We start from the raw sequence: 20,697 nt of genomic DNA, 5'->3' as shown, positions 1-20,697 counted from the left end.
AATTTCTCCATTCTTACACAGTTCAGAATCCAGATCTAGGGAGTGGTACTGCCCACAGTGGGCTGGGTCTTCCCAATCAATTAACTTAAAAACAAGACAGTCTTCCATAGACATGCCTATAGGCCAACCTGATCCAGACAATCCCTTACTGAGACTCCCTTGTCAATTGGCTGTAGACTGTGTTAAGTGGATAATTAAAAGTAATCACCACAACCTCAGAGTTCTGCAGAGGAATTAACACACTGACCTAAGAGATTAAAAATAACAGACTACAGAGGTAGGAGAGATGGCTCAGCAGTTAAGAGCTTTGGCTGCTTTTCCATAGGACCAGGGTTCAATTCCTAGCACCCACACGGCAGCTCACAATGTCTGTAATCCAATTCCAGGGGACCAATCCTCTCACAAATGCAGGCAAAACACCAATGCACATACAATAAATAAATAAATCATTTTTTAAAGAAGTGCTGGGCAATTGTGTGGCACACCTTTAATCCCCAAGCTCAGGAGGCAGAGGCAGAAGGATCTCTGTGAGTTTGAGGCCAGCCAGGTCTACAGAGAAACCCTGTCTCAGAAAACAAAGGAACTGACCACAGCTACCCTACTTCAAAGGGTACCATTCCACTCAGTGCATTTCAAATGCCATGGAAAATAAATGATGCCTCAACTGTTTCTGTAAACTCAAAGCATAAAGAAAGTGCATGGCCATATGTAGAGGCAAGAGTGGTGCTTTCAAATAGGAAGATCTGGGCTCTAGTTTTGGATTCCTGACAATAGGAGCCGGCTCAATCATTCCTGAGCCATCAGTGAGATAAAAGATGCCCACCTGCCTGGTTCATACTGAGGAGTGCTAAGGCCATAGATATGCCCAGTATTAAGGAAATGCTGGCTATGTAGACGGCAGTCATTGTCAATAAACTGTCAAGTGCATGACATGATGCTGACTTCCTGCCATGAAAGCTCAGGATGGCTTTGCCTCTCAAGTGTTAAAATTACAGGTGTGCACAGCCACACCCAACTACAAAGTTTAATCATGGATGGTGTTTGCTGACTGTGTAGAGAAACACATTCTGATACAATCCTGAAGCATAGCAAAAAGGCCTTCATATCCATCACTGGAGATCTGCTAACAGGCCATCCTTAAGGTGGAATCCTGCATAAGCATTTGCAGAATGAGGTAGGAGGGAGTCACTGATTCCATTTCTTTACTGATGTGTGGAAGGAAAGAGCAGGACACGGTCATGGGCAAAGACCATCAACACACTGTGATAAATGGGAAATAAGTAGCAAGTTTCAGAGGAGGGATAGGCCATATGATCACAACTAAATCTAAGAACACTGGGTGCCATGTGTTTACACTTACAGGCCTCCATATATGCACACAAATGTACTGAAATCACACGCAAGAGCAAGAACATGTTAACATCTGTCAAAAGGGGGTGAAAGCATGGTGGGGTCCTCTGCATTGTTTAAATTTTTTGTCATAAGCACATCTTTCTAGACGAACTATGGGGCTTCAGAGACTGCTCAGTGGTTAAGAGTTCTTGTTCTCTCCCAGAGGATGAGTTCAGTACCCAGCATCCACATCAGGGAGCTCACAAGTGCCTGTAACTCCAGTGCCATAGAATCTGATGCCCCTCTTCTTGCCACCTCGGGCACATGGTAAATAAACACACATGCAGGCAAAACACCTACACACATATAATCTAAGTTAAAATGAAAAAGAATCTATCCTTCATGCTTTGCCCTTCTTTTTAAAAAAAAGATTTATGTATACTTTTGCGCTTTGTAAAATATGTAAAAGCACTGCATACATGCCTGGTTCCCAAGGAGGCCAAAAGAGGGCCACTATATGGGTTCAGGGGGAACTGAGCCCTGGTCCAGTTTGAGAGCAAGTGTTCTTCCTCAGGGTTTCTCTGTGTAGCCCTGGCTGTCCTGGAACTCCCTCTGTAGACCAGGCTGGCCTCAAACTCAGAGATCCACCTGCCTGCCTCTGCCTCCTGAGTGCTGGGATTAAAGGCAGGTACCATCATGCCTGGCACAGGTTTTTTTAACCACTGAGCAATCTCCCCAGCCCCATTTTGATCCTGGCCCTTGGCATCTTTGCTTTGACATCTGCAAGTCTCAGCTTGCAAAGTCAGTAGGAGGAGTTTACAGGCTCATCTTTGATCATCATGCCACACCAGGTATCTCATCCTCCTGGCTGCCAGAGACACACCTAGAATGGGGACACTTATTTTTTAATAGGACAGAAAACAAAAGGGAGGTATGTATTTTTCCTTGTAGTCTTTCTGTGTTGAGTTTCTACATGCCTATTTGAGGTTGAATACAATTTGTCTCCTCCAAAAATCATGTTAGAGTAAAACTTTGGTCCTTAACCTCTGAGCCATCTCTCTAGTCCCCTTTACCTTAGTCTTAAGACTAGACATGTATCATCATAAGTTATTAGGTAACAGAAACAACAAAATTATGTGGTACAAAGAACTGAGGATCAGTGCCCTGCCAGGGGACAGTAAAACAATGGATCTTCCTACGTTGACACAGTATCCAGATACTTCTATCAACTCTGCTCATCTTAGTTTTGTGGGTTTTTTTTTTCTTCTTTTCTGTTTTTTTAGATAGGGTATTACTATGTAGCCCTGGCTAACCTGGAACCTGCTATCTAGACCAGGCTGGTCTCAAACTCATAGAGATCTGTCTTCCTCTGCCCCCCAAGTGCCGTGATTAAAGTGTGTGCCATTAAACTGGGCCCATAAATAACATTTTAAAGAAAAAAAAAAAAAAGAATAAGGCAGAAACTGACAGCAAGAAAGAGCACGTGTTCAGAACACAGGTCAAACACTGCAGGTGTTGGCATGGTTGGTACACACTGGCTCTCTGAAATACAGGGAGGTTCCATCAGTGAGGGGTCAGGAGTCCCACACCAATGCGGCCAGGCTCCATGCACTTCCTCTGAAATACACAAAGGGGATGTTCCTTACCATCTTGCCACTGACTGTGGCCTCCAGAGAATCCACCAGCTCGGCTGTGACTCCGATGAGGTTGTGGTAGTCGGCCTGGATCTTATTGTAGCGCTTCAGGTAGGTCATGGCTCGGCGCTCAGCCTCCACCAGTTGCTGGTGGAGCTGCTGCAGCATTTCTAGGAAGAGAGTCTACACTGAAGCCAGACACAAGGACAGCACTGGCAGCAAACCCAGAAACCAAGTAACTGTGCTCTTCTCGGAGGCTGCCAAGCCTTCCGCTATGGTACTTCACAGCACCACATAAAGTGGTGACAACAATAAAAAAGAAATCCAACAGCAAATGCTGGCAAGGATGTGAGAAAACTTTTACTCACTGCTGGTGGGAGTGTGAAATTGGGCAGCAATATGGAAAGCAGGACAGAGGTTCCCTGCAATGTTCACATGACCAAGCTACACCACTCCTGGGCGTAAATGGCAAGATATCACCACACCTGGGCGTATACCCCAAGGACTCTATATCCTACCACAAAAATAGCTGCATATCTGCTTTACTGCTATTGCATTCACAATAACAACAACAACAAAAAGAGCCATTCTGTGTTCGGCTCTTGCTTCAGGTATTCCTATACATTTTATTTTCCTGTTCTTTCCTTTTTGATTAGGAACCTGTAACCTGCCCATATTCTGCTACTGGATAAGTTTGTAATTTTCTGTATGTCTTTTACAGAGCTCAGAGGGGGGGTTTGCCTTGAATTTTAGATGAATCTCTGATATCAGGCTTCCGAACAATGCTAGAACAAGCAAGCTTTTGGGGCCTCTCAGAGATGGGATTAGTGTGTTTTCATTGTGAGATGGTCATTAGCTTTTGGGGCCAGTGGTACAATCTGACAGTTTGAATGAGTGTCTTCCAAATATCCGTGTGTTAGAGGCTTAGGCCCTGGGGTGGTGCTACTAGGAGGGCACAAAAACTTCAGGAAGGTGGCTGGAGAGATGGCTCAGCAGTTAAGAGCACTGACTGTTCTTCCAAAGGTCCTGAGTTCAATTTCCAGCAACCACATGGTGGCTCACAACCAACTGTAATGAGATTTTGTGCCCTCTTCTGGCCTACAGGCATACATGCAAGCTGAACACTGCACACATTATAAAAATAAAAAATTAAAAAAATTAAAAAAAAAAATTTCAGGAAGGACCCAGTCTGTCTTCTCTTTGCTTCCAGGTTCATGATATAAGTAGCATGTTCTACCACGTCACTTACTATCAACATCCGGTGCCCTCATCAGAGACCCAAAGCAACCAGGCTGTCTGATCTGGAACTGCAGCCCCCAGAACAGAGAACTAAACCAACACTTTTGCTTTATAAGTTAACTGCCTCCAATGATTATTTCATTGTGATGACGGGCAGATGGATAACACATGAGGAAACCAAGGGCAAAAACAAGCATTCAAATCTCCTTGCCTCACGCTACCAGACTCTCCATATGTGTCACAGCTAAATGATCACTCATTTGCCAACTCCCTGGTAAGCGGAATTAAATAATTTACTAATACTTCCTTTCTTTAAAAAAAATGCTGGGAATGGAGATATGGCTTAGAGTTTGGAACACTAGCACTCATCCAAGGGACCCAGATTTGATTCCCAGCACCCACACTGCCACTCACAACTATCTGTAACTCCAGTTCCAGAGGATCTGGTGCCCTCTTCTGGCCTCTGAGGGAGACAGGTACACATGTGGTACATAGACTTACATGAAGGCAAAACACCTGAACACATAAAAATAAAAGTTTAATTCTCTTACACGAAGCACAGAAAAACTAGGGAAGAAAGTTCTCAAATCCTCTGACATTGCTCTTTTTGGAAAAGAACAACATTGCTGTTTCATGGAGCAAATTTTCACATAGGAAAACTCAATCCTCTGGGAGCTGAGGGCCCTGCCTATCTAAATACTTGTACATAAAGCTCATCACAGACACTTCCCAACAACTGAAGGCATTTCCAAAACAGAGTATCTAAGACAAGACCAAGACAAAGCATGGCAACTAAAGCCACCAAGGCCACAGTGACTAGTTTTTCTCCCCTTACTGAAAGATGAAATGTTCTGCTAAAAATTATTGCCATGGAAAAAAACACCATTTTATGTAAACGCTCAAGACTGGAATTGCTTTGAATGTTTAAAAAACTGGAAATGCTGTTTAAAAATGGAACTGCATCTGACAAGCAGGAGGTAAAAGCTGAGCTATTAAAATAATTTCTCTGCCCCATGCTGGCTGTGTGCTTCCTGCCAGCCTGTGACTTGGCTGTTTCCCTTTTCTCCATTTCTTACTTATCTAATATGCTGGACAGGATGACACACTAGCCATCCTTAAAGAGTGGGCCTCAAGGAGCTGCACAGAGCAGGGTCACAAGGCATTCTGTAAATATTTAGACTTTGAAAGCCCTCATTTGCCAAGTCCACAAATTCTCTCCGTCTCTGTTTCTTCTCACAGCTTAAAGTTGAGCTGGCAAAGCTGCTCTCATGAAAGCAGTAATCAAGATGATTTACCTTTGCTATTCTGTCCATTCTCCTTCTGGGACGAGAAAGCAGCTCAGGAAAACAGGGCCCTGGGGCATCTGGTGTTGTGAGGCTGATAAAGAAAGGGCCAGAGGCTGATGGAAGAGACTGATCTCCACAGTGGAGGCCAGAGCTCCAAAGGTTGCTGAAAACAACCAGGCAGCAGTTTCTTATGCTGCTTAGTCACTGCCACCCCTTGGCTTCATCGCAGTGGCCTCCATGAGAGCCATGTGCTGCAGTATTCCCTCTCGCAGCCTCCACACTGGCCTGCTTGCCCCTAACAGAGGCCTTTGCACTGCTGGCAAAACCTTCCCCATGCTTCTCTGAACCCATACCCCTGAGACTGTTACTGCGGCTCAAAAACTTCAGCCCGAGGACACAGACTGGGGGAGGACAGTGGCAAAGGCTGCACCTGGAGTTGGGCTGCCTGGCTCTCAATCCTAGCTCCCAGTTGTCTGTACAATGCGCAGAGTCATGCCTTTGGTTTATCTTACAGTTTTTCTTCCTTCTTTCTAACAGCTCCATGCACACATGCTGTGTGGGGCCTATTTACAGTGCATGCTTCAGTGACTTTGTGTACATTCAGAGGGGTATACCCAGCACTGCAATCGCCTCTGCTCTTCTTTTTCCTCTCCATTCCTTTCTTTTTCTTCTCTTCCAGGGCAAGGGATCAAACCCAGACCTTGTGCATTAGCAATGTATATCCTCCAGCCTTAGATGAGATAACTTTGGATAGATGCTTGTCCAATAAGAAAAGACACATGTTCGCCGGGCGTTGGTGGCCCAACACTCGGGAGGCAGAGGCAGGTGGATCTCTGTGAGTTCGAGGTCAACCTGGTCTCTAGAGAGAGGCTCCAAAGCTACACAGAGAAACCCTGTCTCGGAAAAAAAAACAAAAAAACAAAAAAAAGACACATGTTCTTGTAGACTAACAGCCAGTGGGAAATAAACCAATCTCCAATGGGTGGGGTGACAAAGCATTCTGCTATTCTTGGAACAGACTCCATTTATAGCTGTGACACTGTCCCTCTGTATTCTCAAAAGTGTCCCCAGTGGGATTAAATTAGTATAATGGCTGTACAACTGTGTCTACTTGCTAAAATTCATTAAATTCAACACTTCTGATGTGTAAACTTCATAGTATATAACTATGCAACATGGTGGCTTAAAAAGCCTAGATTTGAATGACAAATCCAAACGCCATGACCTCAAGGCCTCCAATATGACTACATGACCCTTTGCAAAGGAACACTTTTTCCAAGGAGTTTTTTTTTTTTTTTTTTTTTTCAAGAGTATAGAGTTTTCTCTTTTTTCTTCACCAAGACAGTTTCTAGACTGTTGACACCAACATAAGATCATAGGGCTGGAAAGATGGCTCAATGGATAAGAACACTTGTTTCTCTTCCGGAGGGTCTGAGTTCAATTCCCAGCAACCATGTCAGGTGACACACCTTCCTGATACTCCAGCTCCTGGTATCTGAACACTTTCTTCTGGCCTCTGCAGACATCTGCACACACACGCACACATACACATACACATACACATACACATACACATACACATACACATACACATACACATACACATACACACACACACAATATGTCTTTCAAAAATTAAAATAAGACCATGGCCAAGTCTCAGAAATCCATGAAAGTCGGCCCTGTCTAGGTCATGGCAAAGTCTCCACAAATGCTTAATTCACCTCATAAACACGAATGCAGCAGATCCTTGACATCTTGCTGGTTGAAGAGACCCAAAGACAGTGTTGTTGCTAGAACCCCAGGGGTCCCCACTCACTTCAAAAGGATACATAGATGGTTAAAAGTTTTGGTGTGTTACTGGCTTTAAATATTAAAGCTAAAAACTTTTCCAGCTTCATCTTTAATTCTGGAGTCCAAGAATCCTGAAAAAAAAAAAAATCAGCTCACTAAATAGCCACAGCACCAACAAAGCTGTGGGCATTGGGTTAAATAGCCCTGTCAGTTACAGAAACCAAATGTGAAGCATCCTGCCAGGGTTGAGAGAGCAAGGAAAACAGGTTTTCTGATGTGTGACTGATTCATTTATAAATAATTCAAGGACCCACAGCAGGGACAAATAACTTGCATATGATTAGAATATTTCATTTGATTTAAACTCCAGCATGATAGGTAAGCTTATTAGGCTGAATACCAAAATTAATTAGGTATAGTTTAGGGATGCATGCCATGGTAGATGTGACACAGACAATTATCTCTTAAGTTACTAGACAACTCCAAAGAAAGGGAATCACTTCCAGACCGTATCTAGACAAGAAGAAAGAGGTGGTGCATGCCTGGAATCCCAGCACTGAGAAGATCAAGGCAGGAAGATCAGAAACTCAAGGTCATCTCAGTCACATGTCGAGTTCAAAGCCAGCCTAGACTGTGTGTGACCCTGTCTCAAAAAACCAAAAACAAATATTTGGGAGCCATGAACTCACTAGTCAAGTTGTTCTGGTTTGGACTACTATTTTATATAATCAACAAACAGGTACTTTCCACTCAATTACTTCTTGGGCAATATTCTTGCGCCCAACATGGATAGGCTAGAATACACTCTCCAGCCATGAATCTCTTATTTTTTCCTTGACTGCTCTTATTTCTATTGTTTTTAGCTTTGAGAAGGACACTTTCTGAGTCTGATGAGCACTTGATCCCACACTTCCAAGGAGAAGTATGAAGAGCCCAGAGAAGCTGGCCAGCTCTGATGAAGTCTGGGAAAAGCCACTCATCCTCTTTCTCAGTTTTTTCCTGTGTAGAACACAGGCTTTAGAGTGCATTTGGCTGCTTTTTTGTCTTTCCAGAACTAAATTCTTGGATCCTTCAGAATCTCCAGCGGAACCTTAATCCACAGCAGGACGACTAAGGATGGGGGACTCAGCCCAGGGCTCACCTCCACGGTTTCCCCCATGGCCTCCCGCCCTCTCCCTTGCAGGGCCTGCAAACTTTGTTTTGACCCCAGGCCCCTAGTGACTGAACCTGGGTTCCTCTACATACTAAGCAAGGGCTCCACCCTGAGTTACATTCCCTGCTTCTTTTACTTTTGATTTTGAGATAATAGGATCTATCTCATTAAATTGCCCAGGCTGGTCTTAAACTTGTAATCTTCCTGCCTTAGTCTCCCTCGTAGCTGAGATTACAAGTCTGTATACCAGGCTAGACCCTTCCATCTCTTTAAGTTTTTACTAAGTAAGCTGAAGTCAGTACGTGGCATCAGCATGCGCTCAGGAATTTGCCCTGAAATAATCACAGGTGTCTTAAGTGTTTCCACAAGATGGTGTTCACTGCAGTGTGCAGAAGACACACTGATCACTAAACAGAAACTGACTAGCTGGACTGGTGATGTACACTTCAAAATTTTTTATTACTTATTTATGTGAATGTGTGAGCACCTATGCATGTGCCCAAGGAGATGTGTTAGCTCCCTGAAGCTCCAGGCAGTTGTGAGCTGCTGACATGAGTGCTGGGACTCGAACTCAGGTCCTCTGCAAGAACAATATATACTCTTAACTACTGAGACATTTCTCCAGCCCATGATGTACACTTTTAATCACAATACTAAGAAGACTCTGTGAGTGCAAGGCCAGTCTATTCTATATAATGAATTCCAAGCCAGTCAGGACGACATGACATAGTAAGAGTCTGTCTTAGAGAAAAAAAAAGGAGCTAGGCATACACCTTTAATTCCAGGACCCAGGAGGCAGAGACAGTAGTTATGCCTATGCAAATGTTAAAATTCATAGAACTCTACCTGTCCAAAACTCAATTTTACTATATGATGTTTGAAAAAACTGATTTGATGTGTGTGCATGGGTGTGTACGCGGCTAAAAACTACATTTATTTTGCTAACTGTAAAGGGAATCATTGGATGTGTCTTCTCTGGTATCTGACTTGGCTTACTGAAGAGTAAGTCAACACATGGTTCAGTTCATACATATGATACATCATTGTTATTTCCATTCTGAGACTACAACCCAATTTCCTTCTACATGTCTCTACTGATATCTAACTGGACTGTTTCTAGGTCTTGCTACGTCCCTTACAGACTTACATATATGTGCAAGAACATACAACCACAGCTGAAAGTGCAGGATAGTAAAAAAGTAAGTAAAAAACTACCAAACCATTTAATAGAATAATTACATAAATAAGAGCTACAATAAAATGATAATAATGATGGTAAACTTTAGGTCTTTTAAAGTGTCATTCAGAAACCACCAATACAACACTGTGGTCCAGATTCTGACAAGTTCCACAGGCAACTGCTTACCTGGAAGAGTTCTTTAAATGAGGGGTGGACCATAGGATTGGGCACAAAAGGGAGGGCATAGAAGGGAAGAAACTCTGTGGTCTGGCTCAAGGCAGCCCCTTTGGTTTCCAGGTAGGTTTTGAAATAAGAAATCCTCTCATCTAGCTCCTGCTTGTCCTAGAAAGAGAACATGTGTTCAGGGTCTTTGGCTCCATACTCAGTCCTCCTGCTCACCCTGTCCACTCTTTGAGTTTCCCTTGGTCCCAGCAGTTTGACTAGCATTGCCCCATCCAGCCTGGCATGGCACACTCCTGCAGTGTCTAACATCACTTTAATCAGGGATGCCAGAGGACCAGTGTGTAGTTCACATGTTCTTTACATCACTATCACCATCTTCTCATGTCCTTCAAAAGTTCCATTAACATAATTTTCAGTGTCAGAACCAATCTCACCTTGTCTATCATAATCTACTTGACTAATTCTCCCATAGTGAGATGTACCCACCATTGCTTCCACTTTCCAGACACATAAACATTTGTCTGCATTCCCATGTTGCCCTTGGAGAGGTTTCTAAAGCGGAATGACACATTTGTAGTTTCCTGACACAGAAGTGCTCTCCTTCCCTTCATGAAGCTAAGGATTGACTGTGCCCACATCACTGTTCCACTCACAACCGAACTCCAGGAACCCCTCCATCACTGTTCCACACACAACCCAACTCAAGGGACCCCTCCATCACTGTTCCACTCACAACCCAACTCCAGGAACCCCTCCATCACTGTTCCACACACAACCCAGCTCAAGGGACCCCTCCATCACTGTTCCACTCACAACCCAACTCCAGGAACCCCTCCATCACTGTTCCAGAAACAACCCAACTCAAGGGACCCCTCCATCACTGTTCCACACACAACCCAACTCAAGGGACCCCTCCATCACTGTTCCACTCACAACCCAACTCCAGGAACCCCTCCATCACTGTTCCAGAAACAACCCAACTCAAGGGACCCCTCCATCACTGTTCCACACACAACCCAACTCAAGGAGTCTCCTCTCCAGCTTCAGCGTGGACACCGAGGCTCTAGAACCTTCCTCTTTCTGTAAACACATCTCACTCAACCTAGGCCATGAGGTCCTCTTCTGAGTACTGGACTTAGAAAATAGGTAACACTGACTTTCATATTACATCAAAATAGAAACATGTTAAACAGCAATAAGGTGGGAAAAAACAAAACAATAACAAGCACCAAAGAGTCTGCCCCTCCCCCCACGTGGGTCAGCCTTGGAGGAACAGACTTCAAAGAATGGCTACTTCACAGTGGTGTGAAGCCACTCCCTCACCACTGCCCTCCACTGGTGCCCCTGACATTTCAATGAATTCCTACAGGAACTCAGGTCAGTGTTACTTTGAGTGATCAAATGTCAGCTCTCTGTCCTTTGCTGTTTCATCTATAATAGAAGGCGCATCTACTACAGGGGCTTGACACACCAGCCCTCTGCCTCCCTTTCCACATCTAGGAAAAGGCAGCAGAAGCTAAATTCGAGCTGCCCATGTACCTTCAACACTACTTCTTCACTACTTGCATTTAAATGTATGGTCTGTGCCTTTTCTTAGCTAAGCCAAGTTACTAAGTAAAGCAAACTTGCTTTGATGAGTCTCCAAGAACCTGAGGTGTTTAGGAAAACAATATAACTTTGATCATAGAAATGACCAAATCTGCATATAAATTAGAAAATAAACTTCTGAGAATGCGGCCAAAAATCGTTTATCAATACCTAAGATGCAATGTGATAAAATGCTCACAAAACTGAACCAGTGCTTCTTTGGAATCCATGGCGGCCTGCGAGCTAACTCAGACTGACCCTAACCAAACCAGCCTACCGGCCTGCCTCCAGAGTACTTCAGAAGATAGATGGCGAAATGGATGTGAAGATAGAACTCCAGCTTCTGGGCCAGTGGGTCGCTGTCTCGGATGGAGCTGGGAAGGTGTCCCTCCCACAGATCGAAGAACAACTTCTGGTCTCCACTGTCAAATGCTGCCACCAGATCCTTCTGCAGGGAAGAGGAAGACACAACAGGAACCCTAGCTGATGCTCATCCCCACACCCCAAACTCTCACCACTACCTACTGCTAGAGCTACACACACTCCTTCCCAGAGTGTGTGTAGCTGCAAGCCCTGTGACCACTCCTAGTTTTTCAGCCTTTGCAATACCCAAGCTGGACTCCATGAAACACTGAGGCCAGAGAACTAGTGGGCACATGAGTGCCCTGAAGTCTCCCTGAGAGACTACCAACATTCCATGGTGGAGAACAACTGTTCAGAAGCTGCCTTACCCTGAGCTACTACCATCCTTTCAGTACAAACTGGAATTTTTTTGATTGCTTTTCAAGACAGGGTTTCTCTGTGTAGCCCTGGCTGTCCTGTAGACCATGCTGGTCTCAAACTCAAGAGACCCATCTGCCTCTACCTCCGGAGTGATGGGATTGAAGGCATATGCCACCACAGCCTGGCTGAAACCCAGAACATTTTAAAGCAAGCCCAGTAAAGCATTTCCATCTCTTCCAAACAGGGAGCCTGTTAGCCACTATGATTGGAGGCTGCCAGAACAGAGCACAGGCAGCCATGCACAGTCCCCCATTAGAGTGGAGGGACCTGGTCTGAGGCTCCTCGTTCTCCTGTGAATAAAGAATATAATGGCGAAGTGACTCTGCCCAGGGATGTGCTCCTAGGCCAGGCTCAGCCCCATGCTGCCTCTCCTGAGTGTCCTGCAACCCTGCCAGCCACTCTGGGGAAGCTGAGAGTTTCATGACTATAGATGAGGCTAGTGCAGACTTACCTGGTCATTTAAGGCTTAGAGTCATGAAACTTTTTAAAACATGTCTTGGCACACTACACATATCAAATGGTCTGTCTACAATTTATTTTAGAGTATGCATTTGTAAACCTGAAATTACAAACCTTCACTATGTCATTACCATCATATCTGTACGTGGAAATGGTCCTTGCTTTAAAATAACCTCTACACATAAAACAATCCACTGTTACTATAGTCACAAACTGATCCTCGGTTAGTCAGGTCACCAAGATGACAATGCATATATATCACCAATCACACTGCTGCTGGAATTAGGCCTAAGGTTGGTTAAGGCTACCAACCATTAGTAGATTTTGGGTAAACACCATTCCAGACATTTTTGTTGTTTGAGTTTCTAAAAGAAATATTTTAATTACACCTGTTTGGAGAGCATATATGTATGTGCATGTGTGTGGTGTGTTGGTACATGTGCCACAGCATGTACATGAAGGCCAAAAGACAACTTTTGGGAGTTGGCTCTCCCACCACATGGTCCTAACAATCAAACTAAGGTCCTCAGAGTTGGGAGCAAGTGTGTTTACCCACTAAGCCATCTTTCTAGTCCAGATTTTGGCTAGATTCCCTCGTCTTAACTTCCTGCCTCAGTCTCCCATGTGATGGGAATAGGGCATGCACAACCATACTCCTCTTTTGCTCCAAGGATTTTTGTTTGGGAAATCTATCAGTGGGCACTATGATAGAGTAGCATATGTTGTAGTATAGCAATACACAGTGTCATCGAATAACTATTGATCCGGTAACCAAAAAACAAAGATAGATAAATATCAAACACACACACCAGAAAAGACCAAATATTAGCAGAGATGGATAAAATTGGAACCTTCTACATTGTTGGAGAGAACGTAGATATGCGTATGGATGTTTTGCCAACATGTATGTCTCTGCACCACATGCATGCCTGATACTTGCAGAAGCCAAAGGAAGGTGTCAGGTGGTTGTCTGCCACCATGTGGGTGCTGGGAATTAAACCCAGGTCTTCTGGAGGAGCAGCAGTGTTCTTAACCACTGAGCCACTTCTCCAGCCCCTTCTGTTTATTTTTGCTTATTTTTTTTCATAGCAACCATCCTAATGTGTTTAATGTATGTTATCTTGAGGTTCTTAGTGCATTCCTGATAGCTTTGGGTCTATTTTTACCTAACTTTAAAGAATTTGCAATTTTCAGACCATCACAAGCCTCTCACAGAGCTAAAGACAAGGCTAGTCTTACCTGGATTATCAGTGACTTGGAGTCCTTCTTTATTGATCCACCTACAGTTTTAGATAATGGCTTTCCTTTTACTTTGCATTCTTTTGAAAATGTCTTCACGGTGTCTTCAAATTCCACAAAATCCAAATACTAAGAGAGAACATAATTCAGGAACAACAACAACAACAAAAACCCAACTAATTCCAAATAATCCAATTCAACAACAGTCAAATGTCCTGAACACACATCTCTCTAATACAAACATAAAAGGCCAACAGAAATATGGTCACAACCATACCCATAAGAAAGACTACTATCGGGGTTGGAGAGATGGTTCAGTGGTTAAGAGCACTGCCTGCTCTTCCAAAGGTCCTGAGTTCAATTCCCAGCAACCACATGTTGGCTCACAACCATCTGTAATGAGATCTGGTGCCTTCTTCTGGCCTGCAGACATACATGCAGGCAGAACATTGTATACATAATAAATAAATCTTAAAAAAAAAGATATTAAAAAAAAAGAAAGTCTACTATCAAAAAGACAGGCCTGGGAACTACAGGTGGTTATGAGCCACCCTACATGGGTTCTGGGAACCAAATCTGGGTCTTCTGTATGAGCAATGTGTGCTCCTAACCACTGAGCCATCTCTCTAGCCCCATCATTTTTATTAATAAATTAAATGATGTAGTCTTGAGAACAATGCTCTAATACTATTCTTCACACATGTCCTTTCAGTTGGCATCAGTCACATCATGTTCACCTTTTCTAAACTGGCTGGGTCGCCTGGTCCTGTCCACAGTCCTTGTGGTGCCAGCTACAGCAATTTGTTCACCATTACCACAATGAACAAAGTTGCCTACCCAAAGTGGACACCCGGCATCCCTCCATTGTCTCCTGGGCATAACTGACAGTTTTCTCACAATGAACAGCATCCACATTTTCAGCTACGAAACTCAGAGATCTGCCTGAATCCTACTCTTCCTAAGCTTTCAGTGCAGCAAATCTAAATGGCCATAAGTCAGAGAAGGGTATTCCAGGACTGTGGCACATGCCTGTGATCCCTGCACTGGGGAGGCAGGGGCAGGAGGATAAGGATTTCAAGGTCATCTCTGGCTACATATCAAGTCCAAGGCCATCCTAGGCCACATGAGACCCAATCAAACATAACACACTCACACTCGAGAGTGAGTGCAGGAAGTGGATACTCATGTAATGGTTAAAAATAAATAAATAATTACAAATTAGAAAGAATCTGCTGCACCTACTATTTATTTGTATATTCATTTGTTCATTTAATTTGTTTTGATAACAGGGTCTCTGTATAAAACCCAGACTGACCTGCTGAAGCCTCTCAAGTACCTGGATGACATGTGTGAGCTTTCTATATTTTAAGGATTTATTTGTTTTTATATCATGCACAGAGAGCATGTCTGCGTGTATAGCTGTACACCACATACATGCAGCATCCACAAAGCCAGACGACATCACATCCTTTGAAACTGGAATTATAGATGGCTATTAGCCACATGTGGGTACTGGGAACCAGACCTGGGTCTTCTGGAAGAGCAGTCAGTGCTTTTAACCACCAAGCCATTCTTGCGACATTTTAAATCTTTAAGATTTATTCATTTTTATTTTTATGTGTATGGGTGTTTTTGCCTGTAGGTATGTCTGTGCATCACATCCATGCCTGGTATCTACAGAAGCCAGAAGAGAGTGTTGGAGTCCCTGAGACTAGAATTACTAATGGTTTTGTTTGTTTGTTTTTGGTCTTTGGAGACTAGGTTTCTCTGTGGCTTTGGAGGATGTCCTGGAACTAGCTCTTGTAAACCAGGCTGGTCTCGAACTCACAGAGATCCACCTGCCTCTGCCTCCCAAGTGATGGGATTAAAGGCATGTGCTACCAAGGCCCGGCTAATTACTAATGGTTTTAAGTCATCATGTGGGTGCTGAGAATCAAACCTGGGTCCTCTGGAAAAGCAGTCAGTGATCTTAACCTCTGAGTCATTTCTCTGGTCTTACTACATCCTAAAATACATGTTCTGGGGACCTGAGTTCCAAACCAAGTACCCACAAAGGCTGTTTCACAAATGCCTGCAACTCCAGCTCCAAGGGATCCAATGCCCAACTGTGGCCTCCATCAGCAGTCACACACGCAATGCAAGGAGCCATATAGACATAAACACACAAATAATGTTTTTTTAAAAATGTTTTTCTGCAACTTGTATTTCATTTAACTACCTCTTTCACCAGTCCAAGTAATTCAGATTCATGGGCCAGAATATCCCCCATAGTGAATTGTTACTGGTAATTCCCACAGCAGAAATCTCTACAAGACAAAAACATAAGACAAAGAAAGGTTAATTTCAACCATCTGAGAAATCACAAAAGGGTGGCTATAGTGGGCAGAACAGCGGGCCCCAAAGTCAGGCACGCAGTAGTTCCCAGACCTGTGACTACAGAGCTGTCCTTCAATCACAGAGATAATCCTGGATTACCAGTGTACCCAAGAGAGTCACAGAGGAAAGCAGGAAGGCCAGTGTCAGAGAGAAAGATGCAGAAAGATGGACCTGTCACTGCAGGCTTTGAAGACACAAGTCAAGGAGGCAAGGCACACTGTCCTCTACCTTGTCCTGGAAGAAATAAATTATCAAGACATGAGTTTGGCACACTCGTGTGAGTCCCCTTAGTAGAGGTCCAATTAAATATTTTGTGTGGCTATGCACTGGAAATGTTCATTGCAGGCTTCAAACTCCCAGAACTGCAGGACACTAAGCCTGCACTACTTCAAGTCACCAAGTTAATGGGAATTCCTCAGAGCAACAGCAGAAACCATGAGAGCTGAACTGTGGTTCTATTGGTAGAGTGCTTGACTAGAAGGCAAAGAACCCTCTAGCATCTCATAAGCTGGGGGTGGTGACACACATCAATAATCCTAGCACTTGGGAGGGGTAGTGCGTCACATACATATATGCCTGTAATCCCAGCACGTAGGTGTTTCTAGGATCCTACAGATGAAGGTGGACTCCTTAGACCCATCTCTCTAAGTCCTTTGCAGCTCTCCACTGACCTGCTGACTTGAACCACCCTGGCCGTCAAGCAGTTCCAGCATACACAGAAACTCAATGATGCCCACAATAGACCCTGCCCTCAGGACCCGAGTGGACACAATTCCATCTGTTTTGATGCTCTTCCTGCAAACATCTACATCTTATTTGGTCTCCACTTAAAGATGCCCACCCAGAGAGAACCTGCCAAACCACATCTAGCTCAGCACTCCCAAATGCTGGGCTTCCCAGAAGCACTCCCCACCGGCTGTCCTTGATGCACCTGCAACAGAATCTGCTGCAATAAGTCAAGGCAAGCATTGTGTGAGGCGCTACGCCTTTGCTGTCTGTTAGACAGCCAGGTCCTGACAGGTCTGGGGCTGAATGGAAAGAGATTCTGGGAAGAGAATGAAAACAAGAGCTGAGGTTACAGGGTAATGGATTGAAGAAAAGGAAAGGCAGGAACCACACTGACTAAGGCAACTTCACAGGGTATCCAGAATTCTGAGTTCACTGAAGCTGTATGGACTAAACCTAAGATGGCACCACTGTGGAGCCATTGCTTTCTCCAGGCACTTGCAGCTGTCTGTGCTCGGTTACCAGGTGAGGTCTTCCTTGAAGAAAGAAATGTAACAATGGTGGAACACAGAAGCTAAGCTAGGTTAGGGTCAGGGGAGGCAAGGGCAGTAAAGGTGCTACACAGTGAGGTAACAGTGTTCAGGTATTGCAAAAGGGAGCACATTCCAGCCAAGTGGATCTCTCTCTGTGAGTCTGAGGCCAGCCTGGTCTACACAGTTCCAGGACAGCTAAGGCTACATAGAGACACCCTACGCTGACAAACCAAAAAGGAAAAAAAGGAGGAGAGATGTTCACAATTCCATGGTCAGTATGGGAGAGAAGCTTGGCGTTGTCACACTTTTGGGCGTGACACGGTGACTAGAAGCAGACTACCACTGAATGCATGGATGGGAAGTATGGAGGAGAACATGCTGAAAATAGGAACAAGGAAAGTGGCTAGGTCAAGATGCTGACGTCTCCTAGACAAGTACAGAGGTACAGAGGAAAGCTTCTATAAGAAAACAGGCTGTCAGGGGTACATGGGAGAACTGGCTGCTCCTCTAGAGGACCTAGGTTTAATCCCCAGCACCCTCATGACAGGAAATAACTGTCTATAACTCCAGTTTCAAGGGAATCCATGGTAACAGGCAAAATAGTCATACACATAAAATAAGTAAATCTTTAAAAAGAAAGAAAGCAGACAGGCTGAAAGCTCTGTGTGGTGACACAGGCTCCCCTTTAATCTTAGCACTAGGGAGGCTGAGGCAGGGTGATCTCTGAGTTTGCGGCCAGCCTGGTCTACAGAGTGAGTTCCAGGACAGGCAGAGCTATACAGAGAAGCCCTGTCTTGAAAAACCAAATAAATAAATTTAATTAAGTTAAAAAGTAGGCTGAGCACGCCATAGGGAGCAAGACAATAAGCAGCACTCCTCCTTTGCCCCAGCATTGGCTCCTGCCTCCGGGTTCATGCCCTGTTTGAGATCCTGTCCTGACTTCCTTTGATGCACAGTGATGTGGAATCATAAGCAAAATAAACCCTTTCGTCCCCGTGTTGCTTTTGCTCACGCTGTCTCATGGCAGCAATAGAAACTCTAACTAGGACAGTGCCCCACCACATGAGCAAATTCACATCCACCTTAGAAAAGCGACGACGCTAGAACTAAAACTATGCTGATACTGCAGGAGAACGTGCAGGAATTGGTTCTCTCCTTCCAACATGTGGGTCCTGGGCTTCCCACTTTGGTCGGTCAGCGAGTGCAAACTTCTTGCCAGTTCAAGGTCACCCGTTTGAGAACCCTCTCTGTTGGATGGATGTCCTGTCTCCTTAGCTCGGTTAATTTAGTCCAGACAACCTCTGGGCTAAGGATCTACTTTGTGGAGAAAGAAGGGGGCCGTTCATCATGTTTTGGTATGCAGTGACTTCTGCATTTCCACCTGCGAGAGACTTAGGCCTATTTTTGAATACGAATGTGAATTTGTACTGCGAGTACCATGCTTCCACTTGGATTCTGTGAAGCTTGGCCTGGATGCTGGGAGGGAAAACTACTAATGAAAACTATGGGGAGAAGGGACTAACCGCCCCACGCCACGGAACCGTGCTGCCGAGGCTCACTCCAAGTCCGCCCCACCGCAGCAGCAGAGCGAGGTGTTCCCGGGAGAAGCAAAGAAACCACGCTTGCGAAGCGCAGGCGGCTGCCTCGGGCCCTGGCCATGTAGGAGCCAGGGCTGACGAGGCTAGCCACCCACGCGGGGTTCCCAGGCCTGCGCCACGGGGCCCAGCCGCATCCAGGGCCGCGCTTACCGGCTGTCGGGCTGCGCTCTCTCCCCTCCGGACAGCCAGCTCTCCCGCCGTCACCCCGGCAACCGCCGCCACGGGGTCACGTGAGGCGACGCGGCCAATAGCGCAGGGCGAAGCCGGCGCGGAGCATCCTGGGAGGGAGAGCGGGCGGCCGCAGAAGCGGTCCGCAGCGGAAGTGAGGGTCCCGCTGAGTCCGTCCGTTTAAGGTCCGAGCACCACACTTCCACCTACGACAGAACCTCCCAGAAATTTAAATTAGAGTCACTTTTGTCTTTTCCATATGAATGTAGGTTTGTAAACAAAAGAACGGAGACTGGCGAGATGGCTTAGAGGCTAAAGGCGCTTTCCTCCAAGCCCGACGACAGAAGTTACCTGGGGAGTTTACGAGAGTGCATTAAACTCAGGGTTCCTTAGTGTATTCAGATCTACTCTTTACTCTGGTCCAAACTCAGTGCTGAAGGCAATAAAGAAACTCTTTCCCCTCTTCTAGGAGTGCTGAGGCTCTCTGTGGAAGTCTCTATATTTTCGTTTCCCAGGCCCTCAAAACGTGGGAGACTCCCAAGTCTATAAATGGACTGTCCAGGGGACTTGGAGATGGGAGGTGACCTCGCCTTTAAAGGAGCCCTAGGGTAAAAATAAACAACACACATACAAAAAAGTCCTGGGGTGGTCTGAGGCCCCCATCTATCTCCTGAGCTCTCTGCCCTGGCAAGGCTTTTGAGTTAGGATGTCTTTCAAAACAGGCTGTACTATGTTCTGTCCAGGTAACATGGCTTGAAAATAATTTTCCCTGCCTGTATTCTCAGCTAACATTGTCAGTATAACTGTGTACAAGGGGGTTATCAAGTAAAATATAGGACAGCCACTTATCTTTAATTTTCAAATAACTATCAGGAATATATACATAATGAAAAGTTTCTGAACCCCATAAGCCTCTCTGCCGATGCAGCAATCCAAATCAGACCAAATCAAACCGAGTTAGAAAAAAAGCCCACATTTAATGGATACAACGCTCCCAGATGGCCTTCCAGCCTCCAGAGAGGAGATGGGAAAGAGAGACCAGAAAACCACCAGGGAGTGGTCTTAAGCATCTCTGGGGGGAGGGTCATCATTGGCAGGCTTTCTGGGATGTAGCAGGGTTTGGAGAGAGATAGAGGAGGGGGCTTGGGTGGAACGTCCACCATAATATCCTAGACTCTTTGGCTACATAGATGCCAGGGACTGGGGTGAAGCTTCCACCATAACACATAATATTGCCATATTTGATTGTACACATGTGGTGCTATATTTTGAACTTTTATTTGCTAATTATGTAACCATAGTTGTGCCCAGCATCATACTAAGCAAGTCCCATGGGTTCTTTGATTGGCTCTATGTCTATGGGATGGATAATGGGCTCAGTGTTTTATAGGCTCACACTGTTGTACTTCACCAGAATTTGGCGCATC

The 20,697-nt window shown here is 44.9% G+C and overlaps 1 protein-coding gene across 6 annotated transcripts in view; it reads right to left on the bottom strand.

The window, feature by feature from the left end:
- Armc9 (armadillo repeat containing 9) overlaps nt 1-19,407 on the bottom strand; it is a 119,666-nt gene extending 100,259 nt beyond the window's left edge. For 3 of the 6 annotated variants that reach the window (XM_027397446.2, XM_035441094.1, XM_035441095.1), the window contains exons 1-8: nt 19,253-19,406; nt 16,088-16,175; nt 13,870-13,998; nt 11,666-11,836; nt 9,805-9,960; nt 7,324-7,416; nt 5,501-5,525; nt 2,979-3,136 (exon numbers count right to left, since the gene is read on the bottom strand). In XM_027397446.2, the coding sequence (XP_027253247.1) occupies nt 2,979-3,136; nt 5,501-5,525; nt 7,324-7,416; nt 9,805-9,960; nt 11,666-11,836; nt 13,870-13,998; nt 16,088-16,138 (783 nt within the window). In that variant the 5' untranslated portion in view covers nt 16,139-16,175; nt 19,253-19,406. Of the gene's footprint in view, nt 1-2,978; nt 3,137-5,500; nt 5,532-7,323; nt 7,417-9,804; nt 9,961-11,665; nt 11,837-13,869; nt 13,999-16,087; nt 16,176-19,252 lie in introns of all 6 variants that reach the window. The other 3 variants (XM_035441096.1, XM_035441093.1, XM_035441092.1) reach the window with 2 other exon arrangements.
- Between the last annotated feature and the right edge of the window lie 1,290 nt (nt 19,408-20,697).

Source organism: Cricetulus griseus, chromosome 2, assembly GCF_003668045.3.
Source record: "Cricetulus griseus strain 17A/GY chromosome 2, alternate assembly CriGri-PICRH-1.0, whole genome shotgun sequence".
Lineage (NCBI taxonomy): Eukaryota > Metazoa > Chordata > Mammalia > Rodentia > Cricetidae > Cricetulus > Cricetulus griseus.
The sequence above is the reverse complement of the archived record's forward strand: the minus strand, read 5'-3'. Positions and strand labels throughout refer to the sequence as shown.